The 22,669-nt window shown below is 36.7% G+C and overlaps 1 protein-coding gene across 5 annotated transcripts in view; it reads right to left on the minus strand.

The window, feature by feature from the left end:
- Nucleotides 1-22,669, minus strand: part of DCC (DCC netrin 1 receptor) — a 1,219,717-nt gene that overhangs the window by 12,758 nt on the left and 1,184,290 nt on the right. For all 5 annotated transcript variants that reach the window (XM_050767870.1, XM_050767872.1, XM_050767869.1 and 2 more), the window contains one exon: nucleotides 1,997-2,139. In XM_050767870.1, coding sequence (XP_050623827.1) covers nucleotides 1,997-2,139 — 143 coding nt within the window. The remainder of the gene's footprint in view (nucleotides 1-1,996; nucleotides 2,140-22,669) is intronic.

Below are 22,669 nucleotides of genomic sequence, written 5' to 3' on the forward strand. Positions count from 1 at the left end.
ATATTACTGACAATTTTAAATATTTATTGCATGTTGAGATCATAATATTTTGGAAATACTGGGTTAGATAAAAGGTATTAACTTCATCTGTTTATTTTTGCATCTTTTAATGTAACTTCTAGTCAATTTAAAATTACACATTATATTTTCATAGGCAAATGCTGGTCTAGATTATTTGCCCTGTTTCTGTATTTCCTTTAATATGTGTTTCTTACTGCTTTTAATAGTATAACTTTGGCTGCCATTCTTTAGAGTCAACCTTTAATGTAAAAATGGGCCTACCTGACATTATTCCTTACGCGATGAGATACTTCATGTAAACTTAGAAGTTTGATTTTATTTGAGATGTGGCCACAAACCTTGATCCTAAACAGATATTGAAGTAAACAGCTATATTCTGACAAAAGTACATTGGAGTCTTATAAATTTGAATCTTTGAAAAGTATGTTAAGTATATAACACTCATCTGCCAAAACATTCACAGACATATCCACATAGTCAGCTTCCTTGGTCTCTATGTAGTTAAAATATTTTATTGTTTGTAGTCTTGAAAGAAATTAAGTCAAGAAAAATGTATTGTTCTTCACTCAAATGAAATGATTCTTTGTTTTTAACAACAACCAGCTATCAAAAGAAAGTATAATTTTATTAAAAACCTGGTAGTTGCGTTGCTTACAGAGGACTGATTAAATGTGACCTACTTATTCCTTGATATTGTTATACATTTATTTTTCAATATATTATTTGCAAATTTTGCAGAAGACTACATTTATGCATGAAAAAAACAGAAGCTAGTTGGAAGGGTGGCAGATTATTCTCATTTCATAATTTATGCTTAAAAAAGATCCAAATGTAATAACACAATAGAATTTTAATCTGCTCTTTTCATCTTTTTTCTCTTCTAGTGCCCTGATTTTTCAAGATATCTGATATGTTAATTCCTTAGGCTTCTTTTAAATGTTTTCTCTGAATTATATTCAGAAACAACTAAAGTGTACTATAAATAGTTGCCTTTAGGCAACATCTTTTTGAATTTCCTTTATAGTGCATTTTTGGGATAAATGTTTTTTCTTAAAATTCTGATTTTTTTCCCCTTCTCCATTGATGTTCCTTCTGAGTTTTCTAACTGGAACCCTTTTTAGCTTGTTTCCTCAGTAAAACTTTTTCTGTCTTTCAATAAACTTTCCCTTCTTATTTTCTAAATATGTCATTTCCTTTTGGTATTACTTAAACTCCTTCAATTTTTTATTTTATATTTTCTTCTTCACAAATCTATACTTTTGGGTATTTTATGATCTCAGAAGTAACATATACAATTTCAAAAAAAACCCTCATAATATAGTTTTTTGTCACCATATTTTTTAGTTCTAGAGAATAACTGTATAAGTTGGTATAGCAATGTGCACCTGTAGTCTTAGCTATTTGGGAAATTGAGGCAGGAGAACTGCTCGAGCTAAGAAGTTCAGGGCTGTAGTGCACTACGATTGTGCCTGTGAATAGCCACTACACTCCAGCCTGGGGAACATGGCAGTCTCAAAAAAAAAAAAAAAAAAAAAGAAGAAGAAGAAGAAGAAGAAGAAGAAGAAGAAGAAGAAGAAGAAGAAGAAGAAGAGTTGTTATATAGTCTTATTTATTTCCAAGAATGGTAAGGTATTTCTTCCTATTGAAAAGAAACACACACACACACATATCCATGTGTATATGTATATATATTATATATATATGGGTGTAAAACCACACATTATGTAGCTATCTGGTCGTATTTCTAAGACTGTCCTTAGGAATCAAATTTTTACATAACAATGTCTCTGACATAATTTTTTTTCATAGCTTTTATTTCCTCTTCATATTTAAGTGCAGGAAAACAGAAGGACAAACAACAACAAGAACAACAATGCCCTGGGGTGAATGGACAGTACTCATTGGTTTAGATCCTATTACACAGCTCCAGTCAATCTGTCCCTTGATGAAGCATGAATTTTAAAGATATCCTTACATTGACTGAATCCTCTGTTGGTTTGTGGCTCTCCTCAGACACTTCAGGGGCTGTTGGCACAGACACAGGAAGCAAAGGGGATCTTGCTTTTCCAGCCAACCCAAGGGAGGCTGTTTTCACATGGGTCTTAGGAAGAGTGGGCCCTGAAATAGAAAACACAGTGATGAAAGTAATGTAGAAAACATTCTGCAGAACATGTTCTCAAGTATATACACCATATCCAGGAGATTGGCATTGATTTTAGGTTATTGCTCATTCTATAGTGTAAAGATGAATTCTGACACAAAGAGTGGGCTCGTTTTATTTCTGCTAAATGGAAGACAAATTCTGATTAGGCTTCTCCAGATGCAGCTTCACTAGCCACATGTAATTGCAAGTAGATTCCAAATCATGCTGTGAAAAGTTACCTTGGAGCTCTGGACTGTTCATCACACCTCATAAAGTGTCAGGCAAGCTTATTTGGTGCCAGTCTCTGCTTAGGGCCGGAAAGCCCTGTGCTAAACCACCTAAATAAGCCCTAAGCTGCATAGCAGAACGAAGGAAGATTTGTGGAGTTAGAAGAGCTGATTGATCTAGTCTACAAATGAGCATAAGACGTTAGAATAAAATAAAATCCATCATGGCTAACCTGACAGACTATCATTTTTAATTCTATTTTGGAACAAAAAAGATGTAATTCTGTTCTAATCTGTATGGCTTTTGTCAATAAAAGACATTCCATTGCTCATGAAAATCATTTGAGGCACTGCTGAGTATCTAATAGATGATATTTCTGTCTATTATACATAAGAGCTGCCTTTTTGGAGGGAACTGAAATTTGCTTTATAAATTCTGCTTAGCTTGTAGCACTAATACAACCTCGTACCTATAGCCAAAAATAAAGCTTTTATAAAGGCTTATTGAATCAGCTAGTACATCTCACATAACTAAGGGTTGTGTCTTTCTTAGCATTGTAACCAAGAGGTCAGCAGAAAAGGCATTACAGAAAGCCATGAAAAGGCAGTGGCCCCAGTTCTCTTCTATCAAGAGAGATGACATTTTAGTCTTGATGGTTCTAATGGAGTCCTATATTGTGCCAAGAAAAAGTTGTTTGGACTACACTTTAGAAAACAAAATTCTAGCTAATGAAGCTCAGAGGTTACTCTACAATCAGATAAATAGGAGTCATCTGTTCATTGGGAAGGAAACAATGAAAATAATAAATAAACCTAATAAACTAGCAATCTGCTAGGTGCTGGTCACTAGAAATGATAAATCTTGACAAAAGCATCTTTTCCCATACCATGACCTTACATGAAATTTCTTCATATTCATACTTTTCACTCTTGAACTTTAGGGAACAAAAGTCTGCAATTCGAGTGATATAAATCTTATGATAACATAAGAGGATGATATTCTGTGTGTGTTACATCTGATGAGAAGCGAAATGAAACATGAATTGTTTTCTTAAGAGTGGAAATGATACTTCTGAGTGCCTACAAAAGTGTAGATCTATGCCAAGTATTTTAGTTTCATTTTGGACAAAATAACATGGTGAGGGAGAATTTGGGATATCACAGCAAGTCCAGTCTGCATTCAGATCTGTGCAATTTCTTGTCAAGTAAACCTGTCTTGGCCTGTTTTTCATCTGTAAAATAGGAATGATACTAGCAATTTGTTAGGATTAAATGAGATTATGTATTTAAAGTGGCTGATACTTAGTAACTTTTTCAAAGAGGGCTATTCACGCTGTGAAAAGTTGCCTGGGAGCTCTGGACTGTGGTTCATCACAGTACAGAGCCTGTGAAATGTCAAGGAAGCTCATTTGGTGCCAATTATAGTTATCGAATGAGGGCTATTTTTAATACTAATCATTTTATTATAATATCATATATTAACATTTTCAAAACAATTCTGCTAAGTATTTGTATTCTCGGTTCACACATGGGGGTGCCAAAATAAAGAAAAAGTAAAAAACTTGCCTAAGTTCGCACATTTAGAAATGGGCAGGCAGTATAAGAGTTCGCACCAACATCTGTCTAACTCCATGGAGCAAATGAAGGATGATCATTTGAAGTTTGTTGATGAAGCTTGTTGACCTAGCCCATCCAATTTACATGGGCTTTTTGAGGAAGCAATATAAATGAACATGAAATCTAGTTCAAGGACTATGAATCTGGGGATAAAACCTCCTTTTTTTGTCGTTGTTTCTCATAACTGACTTGTAATTTAAAGGGAAAAGCAAAATAATCAACTCCAGCATTGACTTAAAATACTGTATTCCAATATTTTTAAAATATATACAAACATAAAATTTGCTGTAAGCATCATACCTTATAGTTCTTATGCTATGCTATAAAACAAAAACACCTCTAAAGTTAAACAGAAAGGCCCTATGAAAATAGTACAATTTGGATTATAATCATTAATTTAATATGATAAATGAGATTGTTGGGCTAAAACAAAATTGCCATATGATACTGTTGCTATGTTACAATCATTTTGGGTTTGTCATATATGCCCAGTTTTCATTATGAACATTTTCCTTCTTTTTTTCATTTATTCAACAACTTGTTTTCTTTATTTTTAATCAACAAGGAAAAATAGTATATTTTTATGGTGTAAAACATAATGTTTTGATACATGTATATACATTATGGAACGGCTAAATCAAGCTATTTAATATATGCATTACCTCACATACTTATTTTTTGTGTTGAGAACACTTTCAATCAAATCTTAGCAATTTCTAAGTATACAATATATAGTTACTAACTCTAATCACCACAATATACAATGAATCTCTTGAACTTATTCCTCCTTTCTAACTGAAATTTTGTACCATTTGTCCAACATCTCCTCAATCCTCTCACCTCACAGCCTCTGATAATCATAATTTTACTATTTCTTTACTAATATAAATTTAATACTTTTATCCTGCCTCCCCCTTTTTTTAAATTATATTTTAAGTTCTGGAGTACATGTGCAGAATGTACAGGTTTGTTACATAGGTATACATGTGCCATGGTGGTTTGTTGCACCCATCAACCCATCATCTATATTAGATAGCTGTCCTAATGCTATCCCTCTCCTAACCCCCTGCCCCCGACAGGCCCAGTGTGCGATGTTCTCCTCCCTATGTCCATGTGTTCTCATTGTTCAACTCCCATTTATGAGTGAGAACATGCGGTGTTTGATTTTCTGTTCTTGTGTTAGCTTGCTGAGAATGATGGTTTCCAGCGTCATCCATGTCCCTGCAAAGGACATGAACTCATCATTTTTTATGGCTGCATAGTATTCCATGGTATATATGTGCCACATTTTCTTTATCCAGTCTGTCATTGATGGACATTTGGGTTGGTTCCAAGTCTTTGCTATTGTGAATAGTGCCACAATAAACATATGTGTGCTTATGTCTTTATAGTAGAATGATTTATAATCCGTTGAATATATACCCAATAATGGGATTGCTGGGTCAAATGTTATTTCTAATTCTAGATCCTTGAAGAATCACCACACTGTCTTCCACAATGGTTGAACTAATTTACGTTCCCACCAACAGTGTAAAAGCATTCCTATTTCTTCACATCCTCTCCAGGATCTGTTGTTTCCTGACTTTTTAATGATCACCATTCTAACTGGTGTGAGATGGTATCTCGTGGTGGTTTTGATTTGTATTTCTCTAATGACCAGTGATGATGAGCTTTTTTTCACATTTGTTGGATGCATAAATGTCTCCTTTTGAGAAGTGCCTGTTCATATCTTTTGCCCACTTTTTGAAGGGGTTTTGTGTTTTCTTCATGTAAATTTGTTTAAGTTCTTTGTAGATTCTGGATATTATGCTTTGTCAGATGGATAGATTGCAAACATTTTCTCCCATTCTGTATGTTGTGTGTTTATTCTGATGATAGTTTCTTTTGCCATGAAGAAGCTCTTTAGTTTAATTAGATCCCATTTGTCAATTTTGGCTTTCGTTGCTATTGCTTTTGGTGTTTTAGTCATGAAGTCTTTGCTCAAGCCTGTGTCCTGAATGGTATTGCCTATGTTTTCTTCTAGGGTTTGTATGGTTTTAGATCTTACATTTAAGTCTTTAATCCATCTTGAGTTAATTTTTGTATAAGGTGTAAGGAGGGTTCAGGTTTCAGTTTTCTGCATATGGCTAGCCAGTTTTCCCAACGCCGTTTATTAAATAGGAAATATTTTCCTCATTTCTTGTTTTTGTCAGGTTTGTCAAAGATCAGATGGTTGTAGGTGTGTGGTGGTATTTCTGAGGCCACTGTTCTGTTCCATTGGTCTATATCTCTGTTTTGGTACCAGTACCATGCTGATTTGGTGACTGTAGCCTTGTAGTATATAGTTTGAAGTCAGGTAGCGTGACGCTTTCAGCTTTGTTCTTTTTGCTTAGGATTGTCTTGGCTGTAGGGGTTTTTTGGTTCCATATGAAATTTAAAGTAGTTTTTTCTAATTCTGTGAAGATTTTCTAACTCAACAATAGGCATGACCTCATTCATACAGGGACTGTAATGTCAGGTGGTCTTCACTGGATGTGAATGGTTTACCTCAACTCACACACCCACACACCATTTTTTTTTTTTTTTTTTTTTTTTTTTAGACTTCTGACTATAACCATGGTGTTCCTGATGCCCTGTTAATTGTAAACCCAAACAGGAAGTCAGCCACTAAAATCCTTGGCAGGGAGTTCCTATCAAATCGTCTTCCAGATAACCCAGCATGTGAAATTCATGTTGATATTTTAGGTTATTATTTAAGTGAAGGCATAAAGTTTAAAAAAGAATTCACAAAGTTTAAAAGCTTTAAAAAGAGGCATAAACCTTGAGAAGGTATCTCCCAACCACGTACTTTGAATTGTGTTGCCTGAATTATGTTTGTATGCCCTTCAAGAATGCTTGCAATGTTCTGATTAAACCCGAATTTCTAATAGCTTTATTGTTACAAAGCTGTTCCTCTTAGTACCTTCCAGAAGCTAGCTCTTATCCCTTCCCATGTTTAACACAACAACTGCATCTTAAAAATGAACATTTGTCTGTACATATTTTTTTCACGTATCTTTTACTTATTTTTGACCTAGACTCCCTTAATCATAAAACCTATTTATTTTATTTTAAATTTTTCGTTTTAAAAACATGTTCAAGAAACTCAGCTACTTCTGAAAATTTATAATCTAACAGGCAATTAAACACATGCAATGCATGTTTAACATATTTTGAAAATCAATTCACTCTAACGTAGGTATCTACAATAAAAAGTGAAAGGCATTGGCATAGCTTATTATGTAGAAAATTCAAGTAGGGCCAGTGCATGTTCTGTTCTAAGAAACATAAAAGTAAAGATTCTTTTAGAATATACCAGACTGTTGTACATAATTCCATAACATGTACTTCATCACAAATTTTTTGTTAGTTTGACATGCAGAGAAATGAATTCCTAGGCATAGCCTACGGTTATCATGATGGAAATGTTCTTATGGTGTATTTTCTTTCCAGAATTCCAAACACTTAGGTGTATTGCCCTATGTGTATCATACTGCATCAGCCACACTCCTATTGTTACAAAAGGACATGGACATGACTAAAAAGTACCATCAATCAAACTCATTAGAAAGTTCATTATAATAATTGATTTTCTCTAGTGCCCAGGCAAGAGTTATACATTCCAAATGTACTGAGTGTTGAACAAATGTATAAGACACGATGAGCATCACAAAAGGAATCGAAGACACTGTCTCGACTCAAAGATCACACGGAGTGTTTAAACCTCAGATGATTACCTTTTCTCAAGTACTATTCACAGAATCACAGAAATTTAGAATGCCAGAACCTCAAGGGTTCCTGGAGCTCATCAAATGACCTTCCTTTTATTTCGTTGGGGAGAATACTGAGGTCCCTGGAGATCAAGGTAGAGTTAATTTCAATAAAATTCTAGTAAAGGCAAAGAATTTAAACAGCCTCCCAGAGTTCATTGTCAGCAGGATTTGACTGGGACACTCTAGGGCCTTAAATATTTTTCTTTCCTTTCCCTGAAAGGGCAATTAAAGAAAAGAGTATAAGGGAAATTTCCCAGGAGAGATTTATTAACAACTAATTAGGCAACTGTGGTCTCAAAACTGCCCTTTAGTAAAGGAGAATAAATGTTTTAAAACCAAGATTTCCATGAAAACATCCTTTGTTGGAAGGCAGACACCATGTTCTTGGTTGTGCGTAACTCCATCTCTATATGATGTTTGTATTTGTGTAGATTCGGTGTTCAATATTTCAAGCCTGTGCACTGGTGAAACCTGGGTCCCTACAAGCTCACCAAGCAGTGCTTTTTCCTTAAGTACTCATAGCTCACCAAGCATAAATGGCTTCTTTCTTGATTTTCTGGTCTGCATCCCTGTTCTTTCATGGGGCTATGAGACATAACTTTAATCTTTTCACCTTCTGCTTGAGACCTGATCAGTCACCTTCCCAGTCTAAATTCTCAATCCATCTTCTACACCATTGAAACCAAATGAATATTTTATATAATAATCAGTTTCCTGGTATGGACTGATTGAAATGGTTGAAATATGGTTGAAATGAAAAAGCAATATAGTCATCAGGCATGTGGATTAGTGAGTGAGGCCTGGAGCTTGGTCCATTCCAAACAGGATACTTGACACCATATTGCAGCCTCTCACCTGCCAATGGACTGACTGCTACTGTTGGGAGACCATTTGTCCTAATCCTCCGTATTAAGCCTTCTTAGATTTCAATTACTTTGACATTGAAATGGGGCATTGCCACACTTCCTGGGAGACTAACTGATTTTTGTTTTTACACTGCTTTCAGAAGCCAGGTTTAAAGCCCACTTTGTTTATGCATCCCTGGCCTCACCAATTCTTGGTGACTCCTTCTTGATAATGGACTGCCTTGAGGCATGAGAGCCTTTGATGTGCCTGGCAGTGTTCTGACTCACTAGAAGAGAGCCACCATCCTACCAAAGAACTAATGGAAATTATGGCAATTAGAAAAACACACACACACACACACACACACACACACAGAAAACACATTACTTCAGGATATCAAAGTGCTGTTCTTTAATGTTAAGAAATGATAGAATTTTTGATGGCTTTTTCTATGTTGGCAGATCTAGATTGTAGCTATAGGGAAAGCTTCATATTTATTTATTCACTTTGGAGAACAACACTTAACATTGACAATTGGCCTAAATATGAATGCTTTTCATAAAACTTCTATGAGCTCTATCAGAAACATGTATCAAAAGAAAAAGAAAAATTAAAAGAATCTCTTTCATGGCTCCTAGCTGTTAATATAATTTCAATTTTGGAGTCAGGGTCCTCTGGGATCTCTCCCAAATATGAAAATTGATTTTCAAAATGTGATTAAAAAAAAAAAAACCTACCTCATTTTGGGAGAGGGAAGTGCTCAAGGCTGGGTGAGAGCTAGTGAGAAGAAGATCGGTACCGGGGATCTGAGAAATTGGAAAAATCACCTCTCATTTTGCATACAGGTCTTGAAAGATGAAGGGTTTCCCAATCTGAAGTCCAAGCTGATCTATATATATATATTTTTTTCAATGACGGTAAACTGTGTGTGACCTATACAACGAATTCCAAGTATTTAATGAGTGCTCAAATAAATATCCAGATACTAAGGAAGCATTTTAGCCTAGGACCTAGTTTTGTGACCTTGGCTTAATGGTCTAATTTCTTTGGATTTTGGGCTCTTTATGTCTATAAATGTAAGAAATTTAATTTTTAAGTTATTAGCTATGAAAAAATTGCAATAATTTAGTTTTAAACCAGTGCTTTGTAAAAAAACTAAATGTTCTATCATTGTTTTCTTAAAATTATTAGTGAAGAGCTACACCAACAATTAAGGTTTTATTGCTTTTGCATTTCAAACAGATACTCTAACTAAAAATAAGTGGTATTACGTTTCTGAGGTTAAATGATCCACGGCTAATTGAAAAATTTAAATTTACGAATGCTCAATCTGAAGTCACTGCAGAATTTCCCCTATCCAGGGTGCATGTTGGAGAAGTCTCAGGCGACCCTTTGGTGGAACACTGGCTGTTGATGTGCTAAGTAAATGTTCTTACACTGACATACAACTAATTAAGTGAGCATCGCTTTGGTTTTAATGTTATCTCCTCAGCAGGACCCACTAAAAGGAAAAAATAAAAATGGGCTGGAGTTCTGAGATGGGCTAGCAGTATGCATCAGGTGCAGATGAGCAGCCTCAGCAGGAATTTACAGTTTTAAGATTCATTTTCACAGTACAGTTATTAAACATTTCATTTACTCATTAGGTACATAATATATGACTGCCAGGTGCAGACTCCTGCTAGCATCTCTCTGCAAAAAGTTTTCCCTTGTAAAATAATTTTTGGGGGTGAGAAACATTAGGATGCAGCTGGAATGGACTGAAAATGTTCACCAGGGTCAGATCAGAGGCCAATGCATAGCATCGTTTTGATTTCACTATTAACTCACATCTTCCCCCACTGTTTCCTATTTCCTACTTCATTTTCCATTCCTTCACCCTTAAGAACAAAGTTAAAAATGGTGGTTTTGAAGAAGCCTGGGTTCTCACCTCTACTTTGTCTCTGACACATTCTGGGAAGCCAGACAAAATGAAATGGCCTCTCTCAGTCTAGTTTCCATGTGAACCAGAATATTATTCTTACATATATTTATTATTAACTAACTAGCCTGTGTTTGGGTTATCTGAGGGCAGATATAGAAGTGTCACATAATCATTTACACTTCTGACAGGCAAGGAGCTTTTGAGGGTATGGGAGAAATAAAAAATATGTATGGGAAACTTTGTGTAATACTCTACCTTTCCAGCTTCAACAAATATTGAACAAAAAGAGAGTAGCTACATTTACTTAGACACGATAGCCTCAGACATCCCTCATCAGTGATCGAATTTCAAACTATAAATTTTGCATCAATCTTAAGACATTTTAGTCTACCCTGTGAATTGTACTTTAAGGGTGATAAACATCTCTAAATGCCACTTCTGGGAAGAGAAACATTGTGTTCTTCTCCCAACCTTCTTATTTCTCAAAAATAAGGGAAATGAAACAGACTATTTGCCCATGGGGGATGTGCTGATGAGGTGCCCTGCTCCCCTCTCTGCTCCTTTCTTCTTCTCCCATTGTAAGACAGGACTACTCTGAGTCACAAGTAGCATAGCTTTCATTGGCCACCTGTCTGTGAAAAATGAGAGGAAAGGGTTAATGTACTAATGGTCACTATTCAAGTTTTTAAACCTGATTGGGCTTGGCATTGGACATTGACATTGAAGACCCTTTGTCCTTAAACTTCACAAGAGTTGCATTTGTTAAGTACACAAGACAAGGCCTGACTTCAGAAGTCTCAGCCACCTCTCTACTGTCCGTTTCAGTTTACAGCTAGCGGGCCCAATATTCTTGTAGTCAGGGAGGGAGGAAGAGGTCTTCCACCTACTGCTACCATTTTCCAAAAGGCTATGATTCTCTGCAATCCTTGATTCCCATCTGGTTATCAATACCTTGTCTCAGGCCGGGCGCGGTGGCTCAAGCCTGTAATCCCAGCACTTTGGGAGGCCGAGACGGGCGGATCACAAGGTCAGGAGATCGAGACCATCCTGGCTGACACGGTGAAACCCCGTCTCTACTAAAAAATACAAAAAACTAGCCGGGCGAGGTGGCGGGCGCCTGTAGTCCCAGCTACTCGGGAGGCTGAGGCAGGAGAATGGCGTGAACCCGGGAGGCGGAGCTTGCAGTGAGCTGAGATCCGGCCACTGCACCCCAGCCTGGGCGGCAGAGCGAGACTCCGTCTCAAAAAAAAAAAAAAAAAAAAAAAAAAAAAAAAAAAAAAAAATACCTTGTCTCTATTATTTTTATAAACTAAAACCTAGAAAGAGAAAGGGTAAAACAGGTACCCTTTGTCCCACCTACAGTTACATAAACTACAATAAAACACCTTTTCCTACGTTTCTTTAAAATAGACCTTTTAAAGCTACCTTATTGCTCATGCCTTGGGGATAGGAACATCAAAGTTCAAAGAAGATAAAGGACTTGTTCAAAGCCACTCAGCTCGTAAGTTAGGCTTAAATTATATGTTCTTTCTTAGACAAAAATAAAAAATTCTCCAAGGTAGGCTTTGATAGAAAGCTGAGTGAAGCAGACCAGACAATCTTAGAGGAGACGAGGGTGTGAGAGTGAGACAGAAGGAGAAGAGACAGCAGGTATAGTGTGGGATGGTGGCAGGGGGGTGATGGAAGAGGTAGAATAAAGAATGGGAGTAAATCAGCATGTTCCTGCTCTCTTCTCTATGTGGATCCCAGCTAGACATGTTCTGATTTAAATGGGGAGTCAGTATAAATATAAACATCACAGCATCATGGAAGTGAAAACTTCTGAAGTCTTGGGAAACAATAACAAACATAGTACTTGGCTTTAGAGCTTCCTTAGTTTGAATAATGCAAAGGGTCAAAACTGTCTTCAAATATCTTTCTTAGTTTTTCACTCCTTTCTCTCAACTCCTCTTTAGCACTATCCAGCCTCCTCAAACACATACTCTTTTGACTTACAGCATTTTATACCCAATAAAAGATTTATGATAATATCTTCTGGGAAATTATATAATTTGAACTTCCTGACTGCTCAAATAAACATTTATTTTAATTAGCTCCCATTCTCAGTGATTTAACATTATCACTATTCATGGGTTCACTTACCCTCCTTACCACCAGAAAAAAAATTAAAATTTATTTTACAGATTGCATATGCTATGCACCCTGGGGTGACACTGGCTGAATGGGAAATTTTTATTAAACGATGAGTCATTGTTTGGGGAAATGTGTGTGCAGGCATTAAGTCTCTGCAGGAGGTGCTTTTCAGTGTACCACTTGAGGAGTGCTAAGGACAGGTTATGATGACCCCCTTCAAATGACAACACATCTCAGTTCCCCACAGGGGCTCATCTTTTGGAGAAAACATATCATGGATAGCAGTGGTCCTGATCTATTGCTCTTCATTTAGGCAATAAAAATAAGAGTTTGCTTCAGAAGTGGGACAAATTTATAAATACTAATTTAACTAATTCCCTCATCACATGTTGAAAAATGTAAAAAGCCTCATGTGTTTCTATGAAAATTAATAAATTTTGTGGAATTTCATTTGAGTAGAGCACAGGTACTCAGCTTTTGACCTCAGATTCAGAAAAGTTGTTTCAGTACAAGGTTTTGGAACTGGTCTTGAAAAACAAACAAACAAAAGAAAAACAGACATTGGTTTATGTTCCACAGGTGAGCTAAATTGAGGGTGATGACAAAACAGCAGGTCAAGTGGTTCTTAACCTGTTATAGATAATAAATAATTTGAGACAGTAATGAACGCTATGAACTCATTTGCTAGAAAAATGTACAGGCATACCAACAGAGAAATATCCATTTAATTTCAAGTGAGTTACCAAACACACAAATTCTTCCATAAACCCCAGATTAAGAGCATACAATCAGTTCAAAATCCAAACTACCTCACACTCTAATCTGCAGAGAGTCAGCCTCAGCATAACCTGGAATCTTTTTAGCAATTCAGAACCTCAGGCTCTACTCCAGATCTGCTGAATCTGAGTCTGCCTTTTCATAATGTCTGCAGGTAGTTCCCAGGCACACAAAACGAGAACCACTGCTTTTGATAGCCCACTCCATGGTGAGCTTAGAAGTTAAGATTTATATCTCAAATCATGTTTGGACATGACCCATACTGTAACATGCTTAATAAAAACAAAATGTATAATTTTTTCAGTGAGAAGACAAAGACATCAGTAGTGTTTTACATGTGCTCAATGAGAAATAACCTCTTTTTCTCGCTTTCGATAGCTTACTTCCTACTCCTCACTTTCTTACCCCTCTTTGCCTTGCTACTGATTCTCTTTGCAGAGAGTTCGTGCAGGGAATAGCTACGTTGGAAGTTAGAACTGGGATCTAGGAAACTCCATAAGCTTTAATCACATTAAATTGGTCAATTGTGAGGAGGAATTCAGGAGATGCAGTATTTATGAGAGAGAAGAAGCCAGGTAGTGACCGCCTAATATGTACATCTGTTGGATATAAGGCCTTGCTTGGGACCTATGCTGTTGTAATGCGATGTGATCATTTGCAGTGGGACCATTTAAGTGAGACAGCGAAAATGTCTTCCTGGCTGTCAAATGGATTTATGATTTGTGAGCAAGCCCCGTTCAAATGAAAGAGGCCACTCTTTTCTCTAGACTCAGGGAATGACATTCAGACAGCTCTGAGCAGTTGCTCTGACCTGCTCTGTTCACCTTCTCTCTCCCACACACGGGTCCATTTCATCGCCCCTTCTCTGTTGCATATACTTGTGGGGAAATATAGCATACATGAGTTAGATATTGTTGCACCAGACATTGAGCTGTTAAAATTTAAAATACATTTAAACTCGTTTTCATATTATCCTATGCTTCATATATAAGATGATGAAAACTTCACTGGGCTCAACTTATCAGGCCAGTTTTATCAACACAAATCTGGAGATAATGTGTTCTCCAGATTTATCAAGTATTCTAATGTGTCAGCTCAGGCATGTGTGCACCAAGCAGCCTGTTTCTATTAACTGAGGTACCACTCAGAGAGTAGCAAAAAAGAAAATAAACAAATAACTATATTCTTGTAAATGCAACACTAAAACTAAAAGCTAATTTTTGACTTAAGAGCATACTAGGTTCACACATTATTGTGGTTTAAAAAAAATGCTGTCTTAGCCAGGCGCAGTGGCTCATGCCTGTAATCACAATACTTTGGGAGTGTGAGGTGGGTGAATCACTTGAGCCCAGGAGTTTGAGACCAGCCTGGACAACAGAGCAAAACCCTATCTATCTCTGCGAAAAAGAAAAAAAATACAAAAATTATCCATATGAGGTGTCACTCACCTGTAGTCCCAGTTACTTGGGAAGCTGAGGTGACAGGATCACCTCTGCCAGGGAGGACAAAGTTTCAGTGATCTATAATTGAGCCAGTGCACTTTAGCTTGGGTGACAGAGTAAGAGATTGTCTCAAAAAAAAAAAAGTGTTCTCAGCCAGGCGTGGTGGCTCACTCCTGTAATCCCAGCACTTTGGGAGACCGAGGCAGGTGGATCACAAGGTCAGGAGATTGAGATCATCCTGGCTAACATGGTGAAACCCCGTCTCTACTAAAAATACAAAAAAATTAGCCAGGCATGGTGGCGGGCACCTTAGTCCCAACTACTTGGGGGGGCTGAGGCAGGGGAATGGCATGAACCTGGGAGGCAGAGGTTGCAGTGAGCCGAGATCACCTCACTGCACTCCAGCCTGGGCAACAGAGCAAGACTCCATCTCAAAAAAAAAAAAGTGACCTCTATTAGAAAATTCTTACTTAGGTGACCTCAAAAGTAGAAAAATCATACAACTTGCTGGGTAAAATAATCAGAAATGTCAAAGAAGAATGTTTTAGAAGAGTACTTTGAAAAATATGTTGAAAATAGCAGTCACTACAAGTGCCATTATTCTTATAAGCCTGTACGTGCAATTATTCATTTCAAAATGAGAGGCATATGGTTTCATGAATAGGGCTTACTTATCATTGTTTTCTACTAAAAAAGCTTGTTAGAATCCCTTTTACCACACAAGATAAAGGCATTCTCCTCTAAGAGCCTTGACATTCTGGTAAATAAAGAGATCCTGGAAATAAGAACATCAATCCTTCTGCAAGCCTATGATGAAAGTCAATGCTGGAACACACACAAGATGTTTAACATGGCACTTGAATTTGTTTATAAGTCCCTGCTAGTAAGATAAGAGTTATAAACATTCAAAGTCGAAGACTGTTTGTCACACAGTCTTGTAGGTACTACAGGTCATGTCTTTAGAAATGGGTTGCTGATGGTTAAACTCTGTTTATTTTAATATCACAGAGACTTTTCGTTTGCTTTCAGTGCGTTAGATTTTTCGTAACACATTTTCAATAGTCCATTAGCACAGAGGTTTATGTGAGCACTTTATTTCAGCATTTCCCCTTGCTGCCAAAGAAAGCAACTGTAACTTGACGCTCACTGAAGAACTTTAAAGAACTCTGTCAACTACTTTGAATACTTAAAATGTATACCATGAGTCTCAAAATCTTCATTCAAACTAAAACCTTTCTCTTACTTGTAGTCTTTCACAAAACAAAAAGGAGAAAGGAAGAATATCTACCCTTATTTCTGTAGTAAATAAGGTTGTAGAATTTCATGTTTCCTTCCTCTTTAAAGAGGAAAGACCATCTGATTTCCCAGATGAGAAAAGTGAGATTCAGAGGGGCAAAATCAGTTCTGTAGTTGGCATGATGGAGAGACTAGTGCTTAGGACTCTGACTTCCACTGATTCACACGCCTTCTTTTTTTTGAGATGGAGTCTTTCTCTGTCACCCAGACTGGAGTGCAGTGGCATGATCTTGATCTTGGCTCACTGCAACCTCCACCTCCCAGGTTCAAGTGATTCTCCTGTCTCAGCCTCCTGAATAGCTGGGATTACAGGCACACGCCACCATGCCTGGCTAATTTTTGGTATTTTAGTAGAGATGGGGTTTCACCATGTTGCCCAGGCTGGTCTTGAACTCCTGAGCTCAGGCAGTCTGCCTGCCTCAGCCTCCCAAAGTGCTAGGATTACAGGCATGAGCCATCGCACCTGGCCTCCTCCTTTCTATGAATGCAGAGACTGCTATTCTTCTTCATGGAGGCCACTGCATGTCTGTTTATTTTCATAAGAATAAACTACTGAATTTCCAAAGGCTGTGGTTTCTACTCTATGCAATTTATTTGGCTTTAGCATAAGATGCTATTTATAGTTCAGATTATTAAACATGTCATAAAATGGTCATGAATTTATCTGCCTTTATCTTTTTCTAGTATCTAATCTAATATCCTTACAAACTTACAAGTTGCTCTGCTTTGTCTAAACTCATTATTAGACCTGAAATTGAAGAACTGAAGTCAAATTCTGGCTCTCACCTTTATTATTTTGTTATATTCTGACCAATTCAACTAACATATGAGTGTCCACCATATGTAAGGGTGGGGATGAAGGTCCTAAGAATAATGGCATATGACCCTGGAAAAGTTGCAAGGTATTCAACCTCTCTAAATATCGACCTCTGTATCGGTAATGCTGATGAAAGTTACTTCTCAGGCAGATATACACTTATTTGGAAATGTCCTCTATAAACTATAAAAAGGTGACAAAGTATAAAGCATAAACCTTATAACTTTTATGTAAGCTGAGTTTTAAAAAGATGCTTTATTTTCAAAATATTTCAAAACAACAACGAAATCTATACAGCAGTAGTTAACCATGTGACCTATCAAGTTTATAAGAAATGTAAAAGGAATATTTACTGCCTTGAAAACAACCTACTGCCCACCTTTCCTTCGCTATTCTTTCTGTCATTCATGTGGCCACCCACTCTGCAGTATAATCCAAGGACGTTCTTTGTAACATACATGTTTTAAATTATGTTTCTATTAGGTTACAAAGTTCTGAAAACATTGTTTTTAACTTTCTCTTATGATTATCTGGATGGCCACTGAATACTTTAAACTCAGAGTTTCATTGTATTAGGTTGATACTTATCTTCAATTTCATATATGATCTAACAATTCTTGATGCAATATCTTCTCATAATTGGGCAAACCTTTCAAAAAAGAGACTCAAACTTTTCAACTGTAGTCATTCACTCCCTCCCTAAAATACAAACTGTTCAGTTTTCGCTCTCATTGACCTATGGTCACACTCTCCAGCTCTCACTGTGAGTAATAATCCCACATGCCTTAAACTCTTATATGCTCATCTTTATTTTTCAGTTGGCTTCCAAAGCCCTGGCCATCAGTGGTGGTGACAGCAACAGATGTCAGATGTCAGCCCCTGGCTTCCTGCCTTACCACAGAGGGATACTCAGCAAACTGGACAGGTGAGTGGAAGGCAGATGGCAGCTATTCCAGAGTGCTCCAGCTAGTTGCTACTTTTGCTATAACATCTCTCCATGTAATGCCAACGTAAAGGAATAAAATGTTTACTCAAACACTCAGCTAAATGACTTAACCTACCTGATGTAGTTCTTCCTAAAGAATATTTAATTATTAGGATCCTAGAAGACCCATTTTAGGGAGGAAAAAGTCACTCTAAGAATAACTGTTAACATCACAAAAAAAAAAAAAAAGCTAGGTAATATCCTTTATTTTCAAAGTTACATTTCTCCAAATTCTTTACGTTTGGCTGTTACCTCAATTGTTGACCTTGGGCAAGCTGCCTAACCTTCTTAGGCCTCTGCTTTGTCACTTATAAATAGGGCATCAATTACATGGCTTACTCATAATGACTCTTCTAGAAATTATTTCTCTATCCTCTGGGCAATTAACAGAGCTCTTTTCCTATTAATATTTATTTACTAAACCCTCATAGTAGAGGAATACTAATTTATTAAACCACCAAGTAGGTTCCAGAGTCACAAACATTATTGATACTTAAAGCAAATTTGCCTTAATTACATTTTACCAATGGAAAATTTAGGATGACCAGACCAAATTGAAGCAAATTTCACCTATTACAATCCGTTAGGAGTGAGGACAGAAAAAATTTCAAGGAGATGTCTACCAAAAAGCCACACAGATAGCTTTCACATGAGACACAACTTATGTAAAAAGATGTAGTGTAATTTTCCACTGTAGCATTGATTGGACGTATTGGCTTCAATAACACCAAATCAACACATCTCTCCTATTTAGCTGTGCCAACGATTTATTCTATCTGACTGGCCTTTAAAATGACCCTCCTGTGTCACCTGGTAAAGGATGTCTGATCTCCCATGACCTCTGCCTGATTTTAGCAGAATGGAACATTTGTGTGGTATTCTTGATGAATACCCGCAATGGCGGCCTACAAGTGGCTCAGGGAAAGCAATTGTATTAATGCATTATAGTTATTTATTGGCAGTTTTGTGTGATAGCAGATTTACTGAAATAGGGCCTGCCAAGAAGATCAGGTTACAGCAGGAATACATGATTTCCTAACCATCCATAAAATATAAATCAAACGTTTTTTCTGTCCACTGTCAGCCACCTCCACCCACTCCTTGTCCTCAGTCTTCAGACAAATTGAAGCACATGCCACAATTTGCACGGGGAAAATCAAACTCAATTTCGCAGTACAATGAAGTAAGTTTTGGTCTTGTCATGTTCGCTGACATATTGATCCCTTGAAGATGGAAAAGATCAGAATGCTGTGGAGTTTTGCTTTTATAAATATATGTGTGTAAAATGCAATGTGTAAATGAAGGAAAATATAGTACTTATGGAGTTTTACAAAGTTTCAAGAGGTCCAGGGGGCTAATGTTATAAAAGAGTATTATGATATAAAAGACTCTATTTAAGAGATCACATTTTCTTTCCCTTTAGAGTTACATCTCTGGAAGACAAATGGTCTCCTAACCCAGGTTCATTTAAAGGGCAGCTGATCATTCCACAGCTAAAAGGAATTTTAACTAGTAAAGAAGAAAAAAAACCACACACCCTATCTTGGCCCTTTGTAAAATTTATGTCAGATCTATAATGCAATAAGCCCAACACTCTATCAAACATTTTCTATGTAACCTGAAAGGGGACTAAGCCAAATCACTTACATGTCTACATTTATGATTTGCAAAGTGTGGCGATTGCAGCCTCCATGAAATGTGTAAAGATCTCACAGTTATTCACGTCTATAGATAAAGCATTAAAAGATGGAAGCACTCTATTATAAGGTGATGATGAAATTGTAAGAAACACCATAAATACCCTAGAGTCTTGTAAGCTACATTTTTAACTCAGCAGGTGGAAGAAAAAAAATGAGGAAATGAATCTGTTTTCAGGTAGGCAGAATTTCATTCGTTATGACAACAGAATGGCTTTCTAATTACCGCTTACTATAAAAATATTGCGAAATGCTCTGCAACCCCATGGAGACTATTACTGCATAATACGTTTTGCCCTAGACTCATGTAAAACTGCTGCAAAAATAGCTCTGTGTGCCTTAATGGGAGGAAAACTAAGGCACAGACTGATTGTGTTGACCATGAAAATCTACAGGGAGGGGAACAACACACACTGGGGCCTGTCGGTGGGTAGGGTGAAGGGAGGAAGAGCATCAGGAAAAATAGCTAATACATGCGGGGCTTAATACCTAGGTGATGGGTGCAGGAAACCACCAGGGCACACGTTTAACTATGTAACAAACCTGCACATCCTGCACACATACTCCAGAACCTAAAATAAAATAAATTTAACAAAAGAAAATTCACACACAGGAATTTGAGTGGGGAAAGAGCTTCTTCCTTGATCCCAATCTCAAAGCTTTCAAAGTAGAAGTTTCTCATTTAGCATGATCTTTAAAAATTAGAGCAATGCCCCACATTACCATATTCTAAAGTAATTACTTGCGGTAAGTAAATATAAGTTCATCACTAATTATGCAGTCCTTTCTTGTGAAATCCACAGTAAAATTATTTGAGTTTTTTTTTTAAAAAAGCTGACAAGAGAATGACTTTACTTCATCAATCAGTTTGACTAAAGTAATGATTTTCTTAGAATTAAAACTTGTTGAAAGCGCTAAGTATTTCATCTTTAAGTCTAAGAAGCATGTAGTTAATGTCACAGCTAATAGATTTGTCAGTCTGCTAATTTTCTTTTTCTATTAGAATAAGTAAACATCAGCCCTTTTAAAAAGCATGCTATTTACCATGTGTCAGGAGCAATGCAGGGAGAACTTAATTGAAAATCATGAGGTAAGGCATTATGAAATGAATAGGAATCACAGGAAGACAATAAGAGAGAAACACGAAAGAAATAGGAATTTAATAATTCCAAAGGGACGGTGGGGCATGCCTCAAGTTGAGTGGGGGAGAGTGGCATTTAAAGAGGAGCTATAAAAAACATAAAATCAAACAAAAACTCTAGCCAGAGATATCTGAAAATAGGAAAGAAGAGATGGCTTGAGAGAAAAAGTTCAAATAAAAACAAAAGAAGGCTCTTAAGTGTACAATGAAAATTTAAAAAATGAGATTTTGCCTGGTTGCCATTAGATCAGAGAATTTTTTTTTGGCTCTTCAGACATGCTTATTATTTGATGAAATTAGTACAGAAACAGCACAACTGATTCTATTTCCCTTCTATGAAGGACATAATCCGCTAATTTATACTGTGTTGTATCAGATTTTGCTTTAGGCAGCTTTGGCATTAATGTACTTAGAGGAAAATAACTAGTTAAAAAGTGCCAATTCTCTGTTCCATCTATCAATCATCAGATCTTCTTTTTTAAAAAAAGTATCCTTTTGGTATTGTAGCACTCCAGAGCATAGGTTGATTTCCAAATCTTGTGTCCCAAACTAAATATCACTGGTGCAGTAAAATTTTTCATTTAAACTGGCCTCTAGAATGTCATTTTCAGTGTTTTATTCTTAAAGTTTTTACTTGCAAGCAGAGAGAAATATTAACAGCATAAACTGCTGCAACTGCACTTTACTTTTTGTTGCTATCAAATTGGTCCTCTTTACTATAGAATTGTTAAGGCTCTTACCTTTCCTCATCAAAATCTGATGAGAAAATATATTCTTCAGTCCAGAATTATTTAAGACGTTTCTTGATTTTTTCTTTTAATGATTCAACTAATTTAATGACTTAGTAGTTTTATTAGTCTTTGTTTTTCTCATTAAACAAATTAGACATAAACTAAAAGGCACAAATTAGTTTCTAAAATTTGAGAACCCAGGTTTTCTAAAGTTGAAAAGAGCAAGGAAAAGATACATTACTTACTTGCTATAGACTTAAATAAGCTACTTAAATTATCTGTGCCTCAGTTTCCTTGTGCATGAAATGAGGTTAAGACTAGTAGCTACCTCACAAAGTTGTTTAGAGGATCAAATGAGATGTGATAAGCCTTCAGAATCATGCCTGTCCTACAGGCCTGTGCATTAAAGGCTAGTTATTGTTAGCAGTTGCAATTAACCTGTCAATTATCTTGAATACTAGTTTCCTTCAAGGTCTATTTCCCTGGGTTGTGCTTGCAGTGGGGAAACAGAAGCAGCCAGAAATCACAAGGAAGCATACTCTTGGCACCAGAATTTCATTAAATGAATGCTCTTGCTTCAAGTTGTCTCTGCCTCAATTATCAAAGACTTCATAGTTTTGGGGCCATATAAAGTAGCAGATCCTCTGCATAAAGTGTGTGTGTGTGGAGTGTGTATGCATGGGAGGGTGGAGAGAGGGGCTTGGGCAATACAGACCTTTTTTCAGTCCCTATGTGGGATTTGCTGGGTTGAGAAGGGCTATCTCCTGTAGAACGAAATCATGACATGTGCTGAGCCTACGTGTCAAGCGAGACTCCATAGTGGAACATTCATTCCAACCAATGGAATCCTACATGCCTTCATGCTCCACCCCACCTCCCAGGGGCTGCGTAGCTGAGTATACATATTGCACATCATGTAAATGTTGAGAACATCAGAGGTGATGCGTACAAATCAACTAATGTCATCTCAGCAACTAGATACATTCTTAATATAAAATAACATTTACACTTCATAGACAATCATATTTTTCTAGCTTTTACAGTTATTATGTGGCTCGTGTACTAATGCAACAAAATAAAT

This window comes from Macaca thibetana, chromosome 18 (genome assembly GCF_024542745.1).
Source record: "Macaca thibetana thibetana isolate TM-01 chromosome 18, ASM2454274v1, whole genome shotgun sequence".
NCBI lineage: Eukaryota > Metazoa > Chordata > Mammalia > Primates > Cercopithecidae > Macaca > Macaca thibetana.